The sequence below is a fragment of the Podarcis melisellensis genome (assembly GCF_964234715.1).
Source record: "Podarcis melisellensis genome assembly, chromosome: 11".
NCBI lineage: Eukaryota > Metazoa > Chordata > Lepidosauria > Squamata > Lacertidae > Podarcis > Podarcis melisellensis.
The window spans coordinates 26,533,262-26,554,887 of NC_138543.1; the positions used below are offsets into that span (position 1 = coordinate 26,533,262).

The window sequence follows — 21,626 nt, forward strand, 5'->3', positions numbered from 1 at the left end:
AGACACCAATTGAAAACTGTCAGAGATGCTCCCCTGCCCCACCAAGGGACTCTCAAAAGCAGAAGGGGGGTGCAGGAAGGTGTGAGAAAGAGATTGTGCAAGTTATCGCCACAAGAAGAACATTGTTAGACTTAGCTTTACTTTCCCCCCGCAGCACTGGATTCTAGTGCATGGGAAAGAAACAGCCTAATACATTTTCCGAAATACACACCAAAAGCACCTTTAAATCCATTTCCTTTTGCCATTTTAGCTGTATTAATTGGGTAATGGATTGCATTCACAATCCACAATTACCCATGTGTGAAATTGAGCAAGCACTTCTTGGCATCTTTCTACAAGCAGCCTTATGGATAAACAACAGTACGCATCCAAAAGATGTAAAAAATAACTATTATCAAACCTATTAAAATAAACATAAAACATTGCTGATCTTGAAGTCATCAACAAGGTGTAAGAGTGGAACAACAAGCAAGATCTTAGCATCTGAAAGGACTCCCATGGAATCTGTTTGTGGAACCTGTTGCCACAGTGTGTGTGTGTGTGTGTGTGTGTGTGTGTGTGTGTAGAAGGCTGAGGATTCCCTTCACAAGATTGAAAGACAAGCGGAGGGTGAAATGGCTGCTAAGCAATGCCAGTGACTTTGTAACTTATAAAGTGTAACAAAGAATTTTCATAGATTTGACTGTGGTTTTACTGTATGTGTAGCAACTGTTGATGTTTATGTGTGATACCATGGCCTTTGGTTAGTGAAATAAAAGTTTATGATGCTGATCATGACATCCTCATTTAAATTATTATTATTACTCTCCCTAAATTCCTTCTAGGGGACAGTATACAGATAAGGATACACCTGCCACTGGTGCAAGACAAGGAAGGAACAAGAGCAAGTGTTCCCTGAGAAAACCAGGTTGAAATTTGCTTTTTTTCATACGCAACAGCAAGCAGGAGGTAACAGGCATTGTCTCCCAGTCCATCATCCTGACAGACACTTCACTAACAGGTAACAATGATCTACCTGAACTTTCAAGGACTTGCTGTGCATTTTCTTGATACAAATTAAATGCTAGTTTATGCTTTGCATCCTACACCCAACACAACGGATTCACTGGAAGATGTTAAGTCCTACGTTTCCCCTTACAGGTAAGGCATTTCAGTCAATACGAAAAAGCAATGGGCATCATTTTTCATCATAATGCTGCTTCTCGGGAATGCAGCTTAAACAGATGAAAGTCTGAGATCTCAGGCGGGGGGAATGTAGGCGATATTTCTGCCAAGACAGAAAAGAGAAGAGTCATTAAGATGGTGGGCAGCTTCCTATGCTCAGTTTGGGAATTGTCTTCTCCCTTCTGTCTGGGTCTTGCAGAGTAGTGCTTCCACAGAATGCAATGATCAAATCTACTTTTTACCCAAATGCTTCTGGTTGGCAGTGTGAGCCCACTTATAGCTGTCATGTGATCCAGGAGCATATTAAAATCGATAAAATTAGAGTACAGTGCTTTACAAAAGCACCTCTCGGAATAGTGAGGAACAAAGTGCAGGGATGAGATAAGAAGAAAAGCGATAACAGTGAAACTCTACTTCAACAGAACATAAAACGTGGTCGAAAGCTCTGACATAGATACACCGTGAAATGTAGCTGGTTGAAGTGTTGAAAATTACTTATAGAAAAGTCAGGTTTTTAAAGCAGTGACCTGGGAGGTTGTGCACCGCTTCTCCTTCTTCCCTTAAGAGGAGCTCCTCGTCCACAAAACTTCAGAGTGCTTAATAGATCTTATCTTAGAAAACTCTTTTGAAGAAAGTCAGTGTTGCCATTATTTTTTTTAGAAAAAGATAAAGCCTGCAACTTGCCACCAAGAAGGCTGAGCAGAAATTTGAATTGGGGCCTCCCGTATCCAAGTCCAGTACACTTGTCTCTTGGAAGACACTGGCCGTGTGAGTTGGTTTAATTTATATGTTTTCTCAGTCAGAGCATTTAAATCACCAGTTAAATAGGAAAACCGGTAGAAGCCATTACGGTGGCAAGTTACTGCCATCTACAGACCAAAGCAAGTAGCATCCACATCACAGACAAGCAACCACTTCTGCTAGTTGATAATGTAGGTGGTAACAGCCTGCTCTAACACACACACACACACACAGCCCATGAGAGTGAGAGAGACATAGAGAGCTTGAAGTTAGAGATCTGCTTCGTCTACAAATTGAGATTTAATGTTACTAATATTTGACCCTGACCGTTCATCTAGTACTCTGTTGTACTTTAATAGAGCAGGAACAATGGAATCTGCTACTCTGAGTGGCCTGCAAGACCAACTCACCAATGGAGCTTGGGGGTTTTCAATTGCTTTGGGACATATTGCAATCTTTTAAATTACCAACTGATTGCTGGGTTTATTTTAGCCACTTTTTTTAAAAAAGGTTATTAGATTGTGCCTAATTTTTCACAGAAAGTCAAATGATGAAATTCTAAAAACAATATTTTAATCAATTGAAAGAAGACATTTATTTGGTTAAAAATAATCTCATTGGTCAATCACCACTTCTAACCTAGATGAAAAGCAATTAATATAGCACCATGCCATTTCTTTTGTTGTTGTAGCATTGGTATATGCTTGTAGCATTGGTATTAGCACAGCTTGATCATGCCTAAATTGATGCTCAAACAAAATGAGCTGGAATACTAATCTGACCACAGATCGCAGCAATCAGTGTGAACATGTGCATTACAACTGTGTAGTTTTAAAACAAATACAACAGGTTATCTGGTGAGCATACAACTGATATTAATTGGTAATAGCATCATGGGTTTCTGTTAGCAACCTTGAGGATCAGCCATCATATTTAAGGCTATTTTATGAATAATCAAACAAATCCTTCAAATATGACCAATTTCCCATTGAAATTGTAACAACCCAGTGATCTGGATTTAAATATGTATATTTCGGGAGACTTCCATTTTAAATATTCCTTATTTTGGACTCCCGGGAATGGCAATTGCTTGTAGCAGTAGATTACACATTCTGATCTGTTTGCACTATCTGAACCTAGTTTTTATTGGAAAAACCTAATATATATATACTATAGATTTAAAAAACATATATATGTCTGATTGTAGAGTAAACTAAAACCAACATTCTCCCATGAGACCAATAAGGAGGAGGAAACTGCATGGAAACGGCATCCATGCTAAGCCCAGTAATAACTTGCAGGTGGGAGGGAGATTGATAGAACATTATTTTACGGTACAGTTCTCATGTTAAAATGCTCATGCTGCTTTTGATAGATACGCATGATATATTACTTCCCTGAAAGTGAAAACACAATTCTTTCATGTATCATCTAAGGCAAAATTGCCTCTGGAGGTGTCCAGAAATACTGGCTGGCACATAGGAATTCTATTCATTAGGTTGAGGCTGCAATTCTTCAGGAAGCATTAACAGAAGAATTGCTAGAGATCCAGGTAACAACAGTGCCATTGCTTCTTGCTGTTCCAAAATCCATGTTGTAAAAAGAGCCCTTCATTTATTGAATCCCAGAACATTTCTTGTTTCACAGATTTAAGCATGCTTGCAGATCCCAATTCAGTTATTCTCAGGGTGCATTCAGTTTTCCTGATTATAGTGCTAGCGCTTCTGTTCTGTTTTCTAACATTCCTTTCACACCGCAGTACCTGTTGTGTTGGTCTAAACCAGTGTTTCCCAACCTTGTGCCTCCAGCTGTTTTTGAACTACAACTCCCATCATCCCTGACTAGCAAGACCAGTGGCAAGGGATGATGGGAATTGTAGTCCAAAAACAGCTGGAGGCACAAGGTTGGGAAACACTGGTCTAAACCACCGAGCCTCTTTGGCTTGCTGATCACAAGGTCAGCAGTTCGAACCCACATGACAGGGTGAGCTCCCATTGCTTTGTCCCAGCTCCTGCCAACCTAGGAGTTCGAAAGCATACCAGCGCAAGTAGATAAATAGGTATTGTTACAGCGCAAAGGTAAACTGCATTTCTGTCTACTCTGGCTTCCATCAGGGTGTCCTGTTGCACCAGAAGTGGTGTAGTAATGCTGGCCACATGACCTGGAAAAGCTGTCTGTAGACAAATGCTGGCTGAAAGCAGAGGTGAGAGCCGCATCCCATAGTTGAATTCGACTGTACTTAACCGTCCAGGCATGTGAGCCCAAAGTTTCCACCTAGGCTGAAAGTTGTCTAATTAAAGCCTAGGATTTGACATTAGAATTTTAGTGTGTTTGAATTACTGTAATGAATGAGAGATTCATCCGAAGGGGAGGGGTCTGCAACAAATACTGGGCAGGTTGACAATTTCTAAGATGCCGACAGAATGAGATGTGATACAGCAGAAAGTGTTAGGGGTTAAGAGTCTTTTTCTGGGGATCTTCATTGTAGAAATAAATGCTTGTTAGTTGCCATTTATAATCTGCTTTCAGATTTGAAAAAAAGTAAATATTAGAATGGCAAAAAAAGAAAAAAAGAGTTTATTTCTTTCACAAACTGCACGTGTCACCTTTGAGAACTGGGAAGCTAGATTTTAAAATGTGTTTGTTATGTACAATTTTTTATAATACGGGTTGTAGTCAGCTATGTTTTACTCAGAGTAGACCTGTTGAAATTAAAAGCCCATAAGTACCTAAGGTCCATTAATTTCAATGAGTCTACTCTGAGTAAAAGTTCTTTGCTCACAATCCACAAATGTCATTTACAATCTCTCTGTTGCTTGCTCACATGTGACCTTTAAGACTCAACATCTAATACACCCAGGCAGAGGAGGTACTGCAAATGTTTCTAGAAATTCCAGCAATAAAAATACAAAATTCATATTCTTTGATTAACAGTTGAGTTAATTTTCCTTAGCCAGCTTGCTTCCATAGATGAATTACATAACGGAAAGATATTTTATAGCACAATTTAGCCAAACTGGTGAATTTCCTGGAAGACCCAATAGAACTCAAGGAATTTTGCTAAATCTCCACATCAAACTAGTGGCCGAAAGCATCAGCTGTCAGCTGCTAATTCCTTTCCCTTTGATTCTTGCACTCCCTGGTGTACACGCTTATTCATGAGACTTCAGGAAACCCCTTTTGTCTCCATCTCCATGGAAGAAGCCATAAAGAGACTACTAAATAATTCATCATAGCCACCCACTTACCAGTATCTCACTAACCTAAGGCACTAAATGTCCTTGCTTACTAACACCATAAATATCTGTTCGCAGCTCTCTAGAGGAGGTTAGGTGCTCATGTTCTCATATAAGGCGGATATTGCATTCAGAAAACAAATTAGAGATAATTAGGCCTGCATCTCTCTTAATTATTCATTAATACGTTTTATTTGCTAGGTCAGCTGATTCAAAATGCAACCTCAGAATAAACGCCAGCAAAATTATACATAATATAGAAGATAGGCAAGACTTATATATCATATAAGCTTTTTGTGCTATTTGCTTCTGAAGGAATAATAAACATCTTTTTTTCAAAATAATGTTAAGGTTATTCAAAAACTAAATATAAAGTTGATTTTATACCAAAAAAGTAACTGCATACAGAGAAACTCCACCCCATATACTTCCCCATCTCCTCCTTTCCAAAGCTTTCAACTCATGAAAGGCTTCTCTGACTAGTTTTCAAGGCCCGCTCAACCCACCCCATTCAGTAGGCTCCCTTAACCCCAGTAGAGCATTTGGGGAGGGTGGTCCTTGGGGAGGAGGGGGCAAAGAACTCGGCTTCCATCAGTCTTCTTATACACATTTACCTCTGGATCCATGGGTGTGTTAGAGTCTTGAGCCTACAGATTACTGCTACAAGCTTCCATAGTTAGACAATTTGTGGTTTCTAAAGTGTGTACAAAGGACTGTAACTGCTCTTCCCATTTATTGTTTATTTGCTTACTTATAACTTACTGGATATAGCCTCCATAGTGTTTGCAATCAATAAAGTAGGTTACATTGTCGATCCAAATTTGCTGTGATTATTTAATATGCAAGGGACATTTCTTGTCTTTCCTTAAAGGAAGATATTAGATGAGTAGTACAATCCAAACCATGGGTACTTGGGAGTGGGCCCAATTGTATTAAATGAAGAGCTTACTCTCAAGTAAAGGCTTCTAGCACTGCAGCCTTAATTATTTAAGATTCAATCAAAAAACAAATTAAAAACAGAACAGTGTGACTTTAATTCTACTTAAAATGCAAATAATGGCAGCTTAGCTATGATGTTGCTAATAAAGCCTCAGCCACAATAAAGATAAAGTAAGGATAAATGGGGAAATTTAATTTCAAATGAGATTATTAAAGCCTTTTTTAGTTTTCTTCATTTGTTAGGGACCCAATTATCACATGGCTAATTAGACTGCATTATAACACACTTTAAACAATGTCCAAAGATAATAATCTAATATAATGTCACACTCTATTGTCTCGGTGGGGGGAAGGAAAATTGCTTACCAATATGCTCAATTGGTCTCACTGCTTTGAGGACCAAAGAGAATCTTGCTGGAAAATTCTCAGGCTTGAAAGTTCCCTATCATCCCCTTTTCCCGAGCCACAATTGGCTTTCTCCTCCCATCAATCTCTATATAAAAAGGTGAAACAATAAAATTTCATATTTTTTTCCTGCTCAAGCTACTCCTTTCAGTGGCATCCCATTCCTTCAAGGGAAGAAGCTGTTGGAAGCACTTTGTCAGTTTAGATGTACATTTGAGTTTTTAGAAGTGTTGAGACCATTCCAATGTTTGCTCTTTGATAGAAGCGCAAAACCGTTCTAGAGGTGTTGCCAGAGGGTGGAGGTGGGGGTGGTTGCTGCTACTGCTGTTTTGTTTTTGTTTTTTAAGGAAGTTTTCTGCAATTCATAAACCGTTTTCTAAAAAAAATATAATTTGACAATGTTAAGAAAGGTTTCTATGTTTCCATAAATCACAGCAGGCTGGCACTGAGGTAAGAATGCTCAAAATTTCCTGTATATTCATTCAGAATTTTCGCCTACAGCAAGTTTGAATATGCTGCCACATGTTCAGCAACACAGATATCATTGAGAGGACACAACCTGTGCCTCATCTTCTCAAAATGTTTAGCCTAACAATGATATCAAATTCCCAGCAAGGAGGAGGATCCCTGAGCAGATCTAGTCCAATCACTGTCAATGGAGTAGAATGAAAAACAAGTGAAAAAATCCAAGCACATGGGCTTGGGGAACTGGGAACTGGAAATCATCAGGTGGGTTCTGGTAACAAGAGGGCTGCTGCATTCAGGTCTCACTGGCGGGCTTCTGATGGCATCTGGTTGGCACCTGTGCCACCAATGAACTAGATGGGCCTTTGGTCTGATCCACTTTTAACAAAGCTTTTTGAAAGTCTCTGTAAGCAATGTCAACTGGATCTCCTCTATCAACATGCTTGTTGCCTCTAAAGGATTGGTTAGGCCAAACCTACCCTTGTAGAAAGCATGGTAGCTCTGTTTCAGCAGAGCTCTGTTCTTTTATATGCCTTATAATCATATCTTTAACCACTGTTTCCACCGTTTTTTCGCCCAAAAGAGGCATTAAGCTAACCAGCCTGTAAATGTCCTGGTTCTCCTCTGGATCCCATTTCTTTTTTTAAAAAAATAGTGTTATATTGGTCATTTTCCAGTCCTCAATTCTGGCAGCTCATCTTAGGAACAAGTTCATACAGTGGTACCTTGGGTTAAGAACTTAATTCATTCTGGAGGTCCGTTCTTAACCTGAGGTACCACTTTAGCTAATGGAGCCTCCCGCCGCCGCACGATTTCTGTTCTCACCCTGAAGCAAAGTTCTTAACCTGAGGTACTATTTCTGGGTTAGCAGAGTCTGTAACCTGAGGCATCTGTAACCTGAAGTGTCTGTAACCCAAGGTACCACTGTATTGTTAAATGAGAAATTTCTGGCCATCTGAGTTCTTTAAGAACTCTCAGGTGGAAGTGATTTGTCAGTTTTCAGTTTGTCAATAAGGCCAGAAACGTCATCTCTTGTCACAACTATTTGCCTCAGTTCCTCAGACACACTTTATAAGGAAGTTAGTTCAGGGGTCTGCCCTAAATCTTCTGCTGTGAACACAGAGGCAAAACATTAATTTCATTTCTGTGCATTCTCATTTTCCTGCTTTAGCATTCCAACAGTAAACAAATGGGCACCACTACATCAGAAGGACTCTCTATTTGGAATCATACAGGAAATATAGGTGAACTTTAGCAGCAGCTGTAGGGAAAGGTGGAGCACCACCTTATTCTCTTTGATGCTGGTTTAACTTTCTGTGTTCAGTAAAAAAAAACATTAACTGATGGTAGGTTGTTTGGTATCGACTTCTCTAACTGGCAGCTGTTCTCCTGTTCTACAGACAGGGATCCTTTGTTCAACATCAAATATGAGAGTGAGACCCCTTTCCACATCATACTGGTAATATGGAATCATAATTCCTGCATCACTGAGGAATTATGAGAAGCTCACACTTCATTGTCCCACTTTTTGGAAAGTCTCTGGTGTGAGTAGGAATAATCCCACAGTGGCTCCCAGGGTACACATGTAAGAACATGTTTAAGTGAAGAATATATTTGGATGCATTTGCTTGTCATCAAATAGTTCTGTACATAGTGGTACATCTGCAAAAGATGGCCGTGCAATATTATGAATTGATGATAACTACAAGATACCAACAAATTTATTTTATTTTCTGCCTGAAAAGAATGGGGAGGGGACGACACTTTCCCCCTCCATCGAATAAACAGGAATGAAGTATGAATAAGAGCCAGAGGCAGACTAGAACTTGATTATACATAACTAGGAGAACGTAGCATTTTGGCTAGCATTTAAAATTGTTCTGAAACAATCCCTCTCCAGCCTGCCAAGCACAACACTCACCCAAGGTGCTGAAGGTACCAGAAGCGTCAAAGTGAGCAAATCATTGCAACATTCCTCCACAGACTGCTGACACTGAGTTGCATGATTTATCAGCCGAGCATAAACAGCAGTTGGTAGGATGTGCTGAGCTGCCTCAGAGGACATCTGTCCAGGGGCAAGAACAAAACCCAGATTTTGCCTCATGGCAAGCAGGTGTCTCCGCAGCTTGCTAAGTTTTCCTTCAAGAGCGCTCTGCGAAAACAAGAAAGGTTAAGACGAGAAATGGTAAACATTGAGGAAAGAAAAACAAGTTAAACATGCCAGGTGAAAGGGCACATGCCCTCACTAGGTACCTGCAAGGCACCACAGTGGGTAGGCTGACATTTCCAAAACAATCACTTGGGAACTGTAGTGGAGACGTCAAACCCCAGGCATTCCTCTGCCGTTCCCCCCGCCCTTCCAAGCCATCTGTGGAAAACATGTGTTGAGGGGGCATGATCTGACAAAGCATGAAACACAACAAATTGCCAGAATTCTAGCTTCTTAAAACAAATAAGAAAACAGAGATCAAAGCTACCCTCCAAACAGGGCTGATTGTTTTTCCAAAAGAACAGCTCAGAGCTAGAGTAGTAAAAAGGATTTTTTGGAGAGGGTGAGGGAATCAAACTTCTAAACAGAGTATTAGAAAACCATAAACAAGCCAATGTTTATCTTCTACCTACCACAGAATCCTGTGTCCTTTTCCTGTTTAAACCTTTAGCCAGCTGTATTTGCCATTTATTGAACAGCATGTTTTCATTTAGTATAGACTGAGAAGTCACTGCTAAGATCAAGCGCTCATTTTGAAGCAATTAGCATAAAAAGATTTAAATGTATAAATGCTGAGGTAAAGAAAAAGAATGTGCAGTTGTACTGCCAAATAACACCCCCCAAATACGACTGGTATACATTCTGAGAATATTCACATATTTTAAAGAATTTGCCAAGACAAAAACATTTGGATGCAAGTGTTCATGCAAATTTCTTCATAACACACACACAGCATCTAGAATGCTACAATATGAGCTGTTTCTCTCATCTTTTATGTACAGCTTTGAATACTTCATTTTCATTCAGCACTTATCTGATGCTTCTAACTGTTACACATGATTATGCATTTCGCAGCTGATGTTGTTCTAAACTTCATATAAGCGACAACTTCAAATGAAAAATAGGCTTTTAATTCATGGATACTTTGCACACAGGTGTGTGTGTGTGCACACACTTACAAACAGAAAGGAAGTAGTTATAGTCATTTTGCTTCCAAAGGGAAACCAGGCATCAGCAAAAACCTCAGGTTCTACAGAATTAAAAAGTAGCTCACCCCAGTTACTCTAGTCCCTTGCAGATAAGAGTACAAAGCATTTACAACATCCTGAGGTTGCCTATATATAATTTTCCATCCCTCTGGAAGTGAGCGAGCATATCTCTTTGCATGGCGCTCCTGAGCAGAAGAACAACCAACAGAAACTCACAGGGAGAGAACAAATTACATGCTAGGTTTGGTAACCCTCTGACATGTCATCTCTGAGCTGCATATAAGTACCAATTGAGTTTAGAGATACAAATTCAAGCTTAAGTTCTGTAAAGTCATACATAAATTGGCTCCACTGAAATCGAAGTAATTCCTGAAGACAACTGTAAACCTCATTTTATCTCAGCTGTTTACAGAAGATATGAAGGCAGGATGAAAGCTAGCTTTTGTCTGCCCTCAGTCCTTCTCTCCTGGCAACTGCTACCCAGATCTGAGAAGAAATAGAAGCAAAAAGGAGTGTGTGCTGATGGGAAAGCGTCAGAGATGTGGGGAAGGCTCAATTTTAGATGCAGAGTCAAAACTTGAACTGTAGGCAAAGACTCTCTGTTCACTTCTGGGCAGCTAATGAGTCACAACAGCTGATCGTCAACACAATAGCTAACAGAGGAACCTGTGTGTGTTGCATAGGATCCTGTAGCTTACTTAGGGTGTGCGTTCAGCGCATGTGTAACACTGACCAGGTCATTGTCACAGGGTGCAAACTAAGCATGCATTCTAGAGCATATCCCACACTACCCAGTGGATGATTACAGTGATAAGCAAGCTGTCGAGTTTGGAAGCTTATCTGCCATTAAAGACCTTCTCACTAAGGAACCTCACTAAGGAGCCCCTGATAAGCCCTCTAAGGAACTTTGAGGTTTTCCAGTACACAGCTTGAACATCACAATCTGATATCTGAACTTAAGTTTTTTTCTGTCCTCTAATGCTTTTAAAATTCCAAGTACTTGACAACCAACGGTGCCCCATTTAAAGAGCACTCAGTTATTTAGTAACTTCTGTAAAACACCTCAACAGGGAAAGATTGTTCCAGACTTTGCAATCTGTAATGGATAAAGAGTACTTTGTACGATATTTCTGTATTTTAAAAAACAGTATTAGTATTTTTGAAAGCATTACAGTATATATAAGCTTTACACTAATTTGAAGACTAAGTATCTGACACTTCTATTATTATTTTGCTCAAGTATCCTTGATTTTCATATTCTTGATATGATCATATTTTTCATGGTGTCCTTCCATTGTCTATGGTTTTCAGTGAATGCTTCTCTTTCTCTAGACGGGATTGTGCATACCAAACGAACAGTAAAACCTATCCAGATGCTGAATGAATCTTTATTTGCGTCAGCCATCGGGCCATAGCAATAAAATAACAATATGAGATACACAAATAAAAGTCAATTATCTAAAATACATTTTAGGTTTTGAATCAATAGTCAAATAGTGGATCCTATTCTAATTGCCTCAGCTAAAAACCTTCCAATCATACCTATTCAGATATGTCAAGTTGCCCTTGTAGTTTCAAGTTAGCACATAAGTATTAAGAAAACACCTGCTGTATTTATAGATGCTTGGAGGCTGAAGCCAAGTTCTCACTATATTTCTGATTTCAGTATGTTCATGTCTGAGTGCACCTGGCTTTACAGTCTAGAGGTTGAGATATATGGCTGCTAAGAGGCTGCCTCCTCCCCTGTTCTCCTTAGTCAGTACAGCATGAGACTCTTTATCTCAGGGTCGGGGGTTTGAGCCCCATGTTGGGCAACAGATCCTTGCATTGCAGGGCATTGGACTAAATGACCCTTGGAATCCCTTCCAATTCTACACTTCTATGATTCTCTTGCTAAGCTCAGCAAGTTAGAATGGGAAGCCTACAGAGAAAAAATTCTAACTACCAAAAAAAGGGGGGTGGGTTTCAGTGACTGATCTTCAATTCCAAAATGTACATGTGTGCATACATTCCATTCCTCCCTGAGGTCCATCAAAGTCAAAAACAGATGATGGTCTGTTATGCATTGCTACAGCTAAAGTTATGTTTTGCGGTTGAGATAGCACCTGGAAGCCATCTCCAGGCTCTCTGACAAAGTGCATGATTTAGTAGTTGTATAAAGAAAATGAACCAAGGCATTCTGCAAAAGCAGTGTGAAACGTGTTTGTTTAAGCCAAGGGTAACCAAGGTTGTGTCCTCAATATGCTGTTGGGACTATACAATTCCCATCACCCCTTACCTTTAGCAGGGTGGATGGGGCAGGTAGATGAGAGCTGGAATGCTACAACTTCTAGAGGATGGACACCACAGCAACCACCCCGATTTAATCATTTCCAGTTAGAATCAGGATAATCTAGAAGTTTATATTTTAAATAATATCTTTGATTTTTTTTTATTGTTGTGACTCACCCTAAGCATGAGGGGCTGTACTTTCTAGAAACCTAGGCAATGTTAGAAATTATCTCACTGTCCTCTGAAACACTTACGTCATAGAATTGTAGAGTTGGAAAGGATGCTGAAGTCTCTGCATTTTATTCTAGTTCCTTCATTCAGCATTGTGCTTTATTGCTATTTTATTAACAAAGTGCTTCCCAAATAGTTCTAACTTAGTATATCTCCATTTGCAGGGTTCCAGCTCTGGTTAAGTGGAGAAGGATGAGCAAATAGATTTAACCTTCAACTGACGGAAAAAAGCAACAATGGAGGATAATAAGCAGAACCACACTTGATCTACAAAGAACAAGTAGGAAAGGTTACCCAATCAAATCAGCTTTCATTAGCATCACAAAAGGTTTTTCAAGAGTTTCTAAATAACATCTAGTGTTGGCTCACCTATTTGAGCGTATTTCACTCTAGTTGAAGGCTTCTTTTTTGAAGTTTCTCACTATATGATTTCAAACAAAGATCTAAGAGTTTCCATGTTAAAAGCTGCTCTTTCATGCCAAATGTTTCCAATAGCCAATTCTCACTACAGCCTTCATTAGCGAAATTAAGCAAGTTTTATTGTTTTACACAAGTGCCTGCATGAATTTGCCTTTTGCTTGTTAGCACGTTATCTCAAGAAAAGGGAAGTGTGTGTAATATTTATCGTGATAAATAGGCACGACTGTACATGGAAAATGAATTACTTAGGCTAGAGAAAATATTTTCCCTCTTTAAGAACATTTGCTGCCTTCTGTCCTTCTGAGAGCTGGAGAAGGTTTCATTCCATTATGTGCACACATGGAACTAAATATGAGGGGCTACACAGAGACCACAAGGAAGAACTGCATATGCTTCTTGACTGTAACTCCAGCATGCACCAAAATAGCCTAATATTTACACTGAAACAAGTTCCATTTAAATTAAAAGGATTTAAATTCAAGTACATGTGTTCATTATTACTGAGTTTCTACTGTCGGTCTAAAGACTGCACATTATCTTCAGAGTTCTACTTAAGCAAGTACCATGCACCTGCCAGATTTGCAGAACACGGAGACTAAAATGAAAGGGGAAGTGTGAGAATTATTGATATGCTTTGGAAAAAGAGTGAATGTAGCTCCCTTTGTGTTGCTGAAAGGTGACCTTTCCCCAGAACCAATTAAAATTATGAAATGCTCCGAGAATGTAAACCCGTATTTGTCATTGCCTTTAGCATGGCGCATTATAACAACTGTCATAGCAAACGGGGTTCTGATACCGGGGCTTTAATTGCAAAGCTTAATACATGTATGTTAATATGCAACGCAAGCGCTTCTCAGCAGGTGTTCTATGTGATGAAGTTAGCTTCATGAATAATTCATCACAAGAGCCACTTCTGCCGAGATACAATTTGCAATGTTTTTCAAGTGAGATCAGTGAAAATCAGGAGCTGTCATTGCCAATTTGTTTCAGTCCAGATTCAGAAGGTCACACCCTTGACACGCAACAGAGGTTAGAAATGCCCTTTTCTTCTTTTACATGTCAGCCATCATATATACTTTTATTTCCACCCTTGCCTCCCTACAACTTAGAATGCCTGGTATTATCTGGACAGTTCACACCAAAAAGAAAACCAAGCTCATGAAAAGCAGAGCTTTCTGTCAAATTTGAATAAATTTTTGCTTCTCCTGTTCGCAAACGTGTATTCCTGCTCTGAATCATGAAGTTTAACCAGATCCCCGAAACATCTTATATTTGGCCCAGTTCATTTATAATGTCAAGTTTGCATATTCCACCCTTCCCTCTCCCCTCTGGCACAGCCACAGAGTGGAGATTGGAAGCATCCACTTCCTGTGATTTATCATTATGCCCATAGAGAATAAACTCTTGTTAGTAGAAACTACAGTTTACTTATAACAGGCCAGGATGAAATGATAGTTCATGATTCCAGTGTTTCATTAAACCATAGTGGACGTTAAACAGGAAGCAAATGCTTGAAACTTTCACATGGTCACCCAGGAGGGAGTGTGTAAAAGCCTGAGACTCAAGCAAACACATGAAATTATGGTTTAGTGTTGCCTCCAAGCAAGCTCATGCCATATTAAAATAGAGGATTCTATCTCATCCACCAGGTTTTTCTTATTTTGCTTTTAAACAGTATTCACAACCTAGAGATACATTCCCAAAATATGTTTAAATTTAGACATAAAATGTATAGAGATACAAAAATTCTGAACATCTTCATTGTGGAGAATAAGAGGGATGCAGGAAAGAGTCATTTTGTGTCTCTTATAATATTTTCTCATCTTCTGATCTGACTTGCACCAGTTCTTTATTTATACTTCTGCCAAGAATGTCTTTGCCCTCAGCCAGTGGTGGCAGTGTTCCTTTATGAAGCCATTGCTCAGTGGTGGCTGATGAAAAGCATGGCAAATATGGTTGAATCCAACACATCATACTTAACATCCCATTGTACACAAGAGCACACAAAAATCTTATCAGGCAACACTGTGGCAATATTTCAGAAAACAAAAGACTGTCAATATACAGACATTGATTTGGTGCCAAGCCAGTATAGAAGTTTATCATCACACCTGCAGCGCCAGAGCTAGGCTGAAAAATGCTCTTGAACAAGATGCTTAACTTACCCTCCTCATGTCATGTGGTATCCAGCATATTCATGCTGGCGTCACAACAAGGTTCTGACTGGGATATCTAAAAGCAGATTATCTTTTTGTATATTCTTTTGCACTTAATGTCTTGTACAGTAATAATGTAAAAAAGAGTTATACTTGCATAAGTCATTTTTTTTGTTCTACTCAAAATGTTATTCTGTAAAGGCAAATAGCTCTGCCTTTAACTGAGCATCCCTTGATGGAAATCAATATCCCCTCAAGTATACTTTTAATCATATGGGATTTTAGTCATTAACCAGTCTGAAAGTAAGAGGGGCAAATGATTCATACTAATGCTAATTAATTTTAATATTTTAAGGAATAAAAAAAGACAATCAAAGTAAAAGTCGGGGAAGAAATGAAGGATTCTTCCTTGTATTTCAATTCATTAGGTCCTTACCACATATCTCAGATTTAAATTTTCTATTTTGCCATAGCAGACGTCCAAAAGGGTAATTGGCTGTGTAACAAGGTTCCCTCCCATAGTCCAAGGCAATGCAAGTTTTGACAGATCAGACATCTGAAAAAGAGGGACAGTAGGAAATAATTATTAAAACAGTTACATCAATTAAGTTTGTGTTTCATAGCTAAACCCTCCCAGAGTTTAATTCATCTGAATTTACAAAAATGTACATTTTAATAAATAGTTCTTACCTTCAAGAAATCAAAGTACTTTCTCATTGTTCTGTTACTTTCAATAATCAGATCTAGCCAATTTCTATGCTTCTGACAGAGCACTGGAGAGGTGGAATTCCTATGGATATGATTCCCTTTTTGTGTAAGGTTATCACCAAAAGAATTACAGTAGCCTAACAAATCCTAGGCTGACCAGCTGTTGAGGGATAGCCCAGAGGCTAGAGACTTCAACCAAACTTTGTAAATTGCCCTTAATAGAACTTAAGGTTTAGCTTAATAACCTGCAGTCCAGCATCTGAGCAAGTTTTTACCAAGAAATTCCAAAGATGTGTATTTTTAAAATCATCTAGTAGTCAGTTCATAGCAGAAACAAGATAGGAACCAGGAACCTACCACTACATAGCTCCATATCTTAGACATCTTGCTGCAGAAGTTCTCAATAACAGGAACACAGGAAGCTCCCTTATACTGAATCAGATCATTCATCCATCTAGCTAGCTCAATATTGTCTATGCTGACTGGGCAACTCCCCAATGTTTCAGACAGCAGTCTCTTCCCCTACTAGTTGGAAATGCCAGAGATTGACTATGGGACCTTCTACATGTGAAACATATGCTCTACTACTAAAATGTAGCCCTTCCCTGAAAATAGTAAAAGAAGAAGCAGCAGTTGCCACAAATCCCTATTTTTCTTATCCCCATTCAAAACGAAATCTTTGGATACTGAATTGATAAAGGAGAAAGGCATTCATAGAACATGTGGCTTATTATTCTGTTGCTATTCCATGAAGCCCTTAACTTGTTCAAGTCTGGAGTAGCTCAGAGGCTCTTAAATGTTTACTGTGCAAGGCTCCCCAAATAAACTACAAGGCCCAAGCCAAGAGACTGCTTAACTATTAATAGTGTAAACTATGGTTTATTGAAACAGGCTAGGATCAACCTATAGTTCAGTGTTTCCCAACCGGTGTTCCGCGGCACACTACTGTGCCGCGAGACTTTGCCTGGTGTGCCGCGGGAAAAATTGGCGCGGGGGGGGAATAAAGGGGAAAAAATTTATTCCCCCACCGCCAGGCGTGGGGCTGGGGCGGGGGAAGCCCGAGCTTCCCCCTCCCTCAGAACGGGACCCAGAGCCATGCCGAAGCTGCGCGCAGCTTTGGCATCGCTCTGGGAGCTTGCGGGGCTGGGGGAGGAGGAAGCCCTCCGCCAGCCTCCAAACCATGTCGGGAGACAGCGGGATGGCGCGCTGCGCCTCTCCCGCTGTCCCCCGAGTTTGCGGGGCTGGCGATGGGGAGGAGCAGGCTTCTCCCCCCGCCAGCCTTCCAGCCAAGTCGGGGGACAGCGGGATGGCGTGCTGCGCCTCTCCCGCTGTCCCCCGAGTTTGCGGGGCTGGCGACGGGAAGGAGCAGGCTTCTCCCCCCGCCAGCCTTCCAGCCAAGTCGGGGGACAGCGGGATGGCGCGCTGCGCCTCTCCCGCTGTCCCCCGAGTTTGCGGGGCTGGCGACGGGAAGGAGCAGGCTTCTCCCCCCGCCAGCCTTCCAGCCAAGTCGGGGGACAGCGGGATGGCGCGCTGCGCCTCTCCCGCTGTCCCCCGAGTTTGTGGGGCTGGCGATGGGGAGGAGCAGGCTTCTCCCCCCGCCAGCCTTCCAGCCAAGTCGGGGGACAGCGGGATGGCGCGCTGCGCCTCTCCCGCTGTCCCCCGAGTTTGCGGGGCTGGCGACGGGGAGGAGCAGGCTTCTCCCCCCGCCAGCCTTCCAGCCAAGTCGGGGGGGCAGCGGCAAGGACGCGCTGCGTTTCTCCGCTGTCCCGGACGGCTTTCAAAAGCCTGCCTTCAAAAGCCGTCCGGGACAGCGGAGAAACGTGCTGCCTTTCTCCGCTCTCCCGGGAAGGCAGGCAGGGGGGAGCAAAGGCTTTCGCCCCCGCCCGCCTTCAGAAGAGGTCCAGGACCTCTTCTGAAGGCGGGCGGGGGGCGAAAATCTTTGTCCCCCCTGCCTGCCTTCCCAGGGGCTTTTAAATCGCCCCGGACAGCGGAGAAGTCCTCCGCTGTCCCGGGCGATTTTAAAATGCCGCCCGCCAGCATTTTAAGATTGCCCCGGACAGCGGAGAAGTCCTCCGCTGTCCCGGGGTTTTTTAAAATGCTGGGGGTCGGAAGAAAAGCCCTTGTCCCCCCCCCCCAGCCTTCAGAAGAGGTCGGGGGACAGACTGCGGGGAGAAATCAGGGTGGGAGTCACGACCGTGAGGCAGGGCTGCCAAGTGTGGCAGAAGAGGACACGGCCGTCGCACCTGTCCTTAGGTAGGAGCTTCTTCCGTGTCGACCTGCTGCCCTAAAGTCTTGGCTTTTTTCTTGGCTTTTTGGCGGTTGGCACAGAAGGAAGGCAAGGGGGAGGGGAAAAAATTGAAACTTACACTTTCGTGCGTCCCTCCCGGCGTGACGCTGCGCGCTGACGTCACGGGGCTGTAATGGTGGTGTGCCTCGATATTTTTTTCATGAAACAAGTGTGCCTTTGCCCAAAAAAGGTTGGGAAACACTGCTATAGTTCATGATTCTCACAAGGATTACAATTGGTGCCACCAGCCTTAATGATCATATCTTATTGCAGCTCACTGATTTAGGATATCACAGCATGGAATATATTATGTTTCTCACTAAATAAACAACAGGTTTGGATGCCCAGTGAAAGCTCTTAGGCTCTCAGATGCTTAAAATAAAAAAAATGGAACCCTAACACTTCTACAGCACCTGTTGCCAACAGAAGGTGAAATCACAAATGTCATATACTAATTTATGATTTCACCTTCAACTGGCCCTAGATGCTAAAGTAGCTTCCACTGTGCCTTGCTGGGGTGCAGGACTTTGAGTAGGCTGTTTTACTGTAGCAAAGAAGATGAACAGTTGGTCGTGGTTGGATGCCAAAGAGCAAGATACCAAGCAAAACAACACAAGCACAAGATGTAATGGCAATATAAAGCTCTTTGTGCTGTAACATGTGCAACCCCAAAAGCTAATAGTAATAATGCAATGATTTAGAATTTAAAATTGGGTCAAAGTGGCCACAACACTGCAACTTAATAATAATAAAAAAAGTGTAGATAAAATTCCCAATGGAAACTGTGTTAATCTCAATATATATATACTTGCCCCAGTCCATGAAAATAATCAATGTATGAACCTTTATTGCAAAGATAATAGAATATTTATTACAAGGGCAGTCAAATCCTGAGATCACAGAGACTTACAAATGACAATGCTACAATGGCAATTTAAGCATTCTAATTCTTGCACCTGACCCCCTCATCTAACCTGCTGGCCACTGACTATATTAGGAGTTCCATATGCAACTGTACATTTCTCAATATGGAGCAAATCAGTTTTGAATTAACAGCTGTAATGTAGGACATGGTGCAACAGCAGCCCTCATAAGAAGACAGGCCCCTCATATGAGATACATATTAATGAGTCACTCATGTCTACCAGGCTATCCATATACAGGGGTACCTCTAGTTACGTACTTAATTCGTTCCAGAGGTCCGTTCTTAACCTGAAACTGTTCTTAACCTGAAGCACCACTTTAGCTAATGGGGCATCCCACTGTTGCCGCGCCGCTGCTGTGCGATTTCTATTCTCATCCTGAAGCAAAGTTCTTAACCCGAGGTAATATTTTTGGGTTAGCAGAGTCTGTAACCTAAAGCATACGTAACCTGAAGCGTATGTAACCCGAAGTACCACTGTACACCAAGAGAGAGGGGATGAAGCTTCAATGGGTTCTTGAACCGTTTTTGGTTTTTTGGTTTTTTTTAAAGGCAAACACATTGTTCAGAACACAATAGTAATCTTTTTTTATGAAATGGAGCTGACATTGAGGCATGGTTTTGTAGATCTGAAATCAGCCGTCCAGCTTCTTTGTTGCATTAAAGCATCTAGCCATTGGCAGCTAGGGCTGGGTGATACCTGGTTTTCAACATTGTGATATATCAGCAGCTAAATACCATGATATGTTGATGTATCATGATGTCTGGAATGCATCTTGGCTGCTTCTTCCCACCTTAGATGAGCAAGTCCTGATGCCTCTCCAGCTCACAGGAGCTAGAAGAACGGGGTGGGGCTTCCTAAAATGGTGCAGGCAGGCAGGATGGAGTCCGAGACGGTGCTCGCCTGGAACCTTCTCTTCTCAGGCTCCTTCTGCCTGCCTGCCTGCCTGCCTGCCTGCCTGCCTGCTTACCCCCTTTGCCATCTGCATGCAATTTGAGCTGGTGCAATGTATTTCCAACTCAAATTGACTGAAACGGGTATCGCAACCCTGAATGCCATACTGGTTTCAGACAATTTACCAATATATCGCCCAGCTCCAATGGCAGCCAGAGAAGGTTGTGACCCAGGCTCGCTACAGATCGGCCAATGCATCAGGAGTATTGAATGCATGAAATAGGCCTGCACACAAGTCCTACCAAATGTTATACCCTTGGGTGGATGTCTGGGATTATCAGAAGCAAGGCAGGAGCATCATGAGAGTATGGAACAGATCCAGGAATATGTATCATCTGGTCTGGCCCTTTATAGTCAAAGGTTCCTGAACAAGTCCAAAGCTGTTGGGTTGCTTCTTAAATAGAAAAATCACCAAATTCCACTGCCCAAGTGCTTATTCCAAAGGGGGGAAACTATGGCTGCTGTGGGTAGGCATACGGAGCATTGGTTTCTCAAGCTGCATTTACCTGGCCAATGTAAGTGGAACATATGCTTCTATTGTGTTTTATTTTGCTTCTGCCTGCGGAACTGGAATTAGTTGCTATGTGATTGCATGATAGTCATTATGCTAGCCAGTATACATCGGGGCAAGTGAAACTCAAACCTTGAAGACAACCACACTGTCAACTCAGAGCTGTAACCATGGCAACAGCCATGCTGCTTCAAAGGGAGAAAGAAAGACAAAATAATATATCTGATATACTATTATTGTAGAAAATAAAATAAAAGATTTAAAAGATGGTTGGATCAACCTAAATTCATGGCAAAGTGTACTTTTTGTAGCTAACAATTTTGATCACTTCATTATTATTTTAATTAAAATTTCCCCCCACCCAAACACACCATTGTAGGTTTGAGTATTTCCAAACCTAATATTTCCAACTGAGTCATATTCTCTGTAAATCTAATGAAATAAATAGACTAACATCATAAGTCCATTGGTATCAATGGGTTTACTCTAAGCGTGGCTAATGTTGGATATCAGCCCTATTATGTGATAAGAAATATGGCATGCTGTGTTTTTGTAATACTTTTTCTTTGTAGACTCATTTAATAAAGTGGTATTTACTTTAAAACTCATTAGGATAATTTGTAACCTGCTAATCATCTTTGCTACTGTCATTTTCCCACTAGGTCCACTGATGTCCACGCTGACTTTTTTGTTCTTTGATGACAAATAAGAACTTTAGTCATGAAAATGCCTGTACATTTCTGTGACTAAAAACAGCATGTAGAAAATGCTTATACCTGATTTAAAAGTTCAGGCAAAGTAGCAGTAAAAAATGCTGCTATAAAGGAGAAAAATACATTATGGATGAACAGGCCTCAGAGAGGTTCAGCTATGGGTGACAAGCAAGATAACCAGAGCTCACTGCAACAAAAATCAAGAGGATTTCTGTACCCCAGAAAGGCAAGGATATTGCCAAGCACCAGTTATGAGGGTTGGGGAAAACTGCAAAAAGGCTGGGAGATGAAGGTGAAACCCAAA

At 41.2% G+C, this 21,626-nt stretch overlaps 1 protein-coding gene across 6 annotated transcripts in view; it reads right to left on the bottom strand.

Annotated features, from left to right (window-relative positions):
* The window catches only part of LOC309380529 (uncharacterized protein), a 55,984-nt gene that overhangs the window by 15,515 nt on the left and 18,843 nt on the right, over positions 1 to 21,626 (bottom strand). For all 6 annotated transcript variants that reach the window (XM_081930587.1, XM_081930585.1, XM_081930588.1 and 3 more), the window contains 2 exons: positions 15,663 to 15,782; positions 8,872 to 9,102 (listed from right to left, as the gene is read on the bottom strand). In XM_081930587.1, coding sequence (XP_081786713.1) covers positions 8,872 to 9,102; positions 15,663 to 15,782 — 351 coding nt within the window. The remainder of the gene's footprint in view (positions 1 to 8,871; positions 9,103 to 15,662; positions 15,783 to 21,626) is intronic.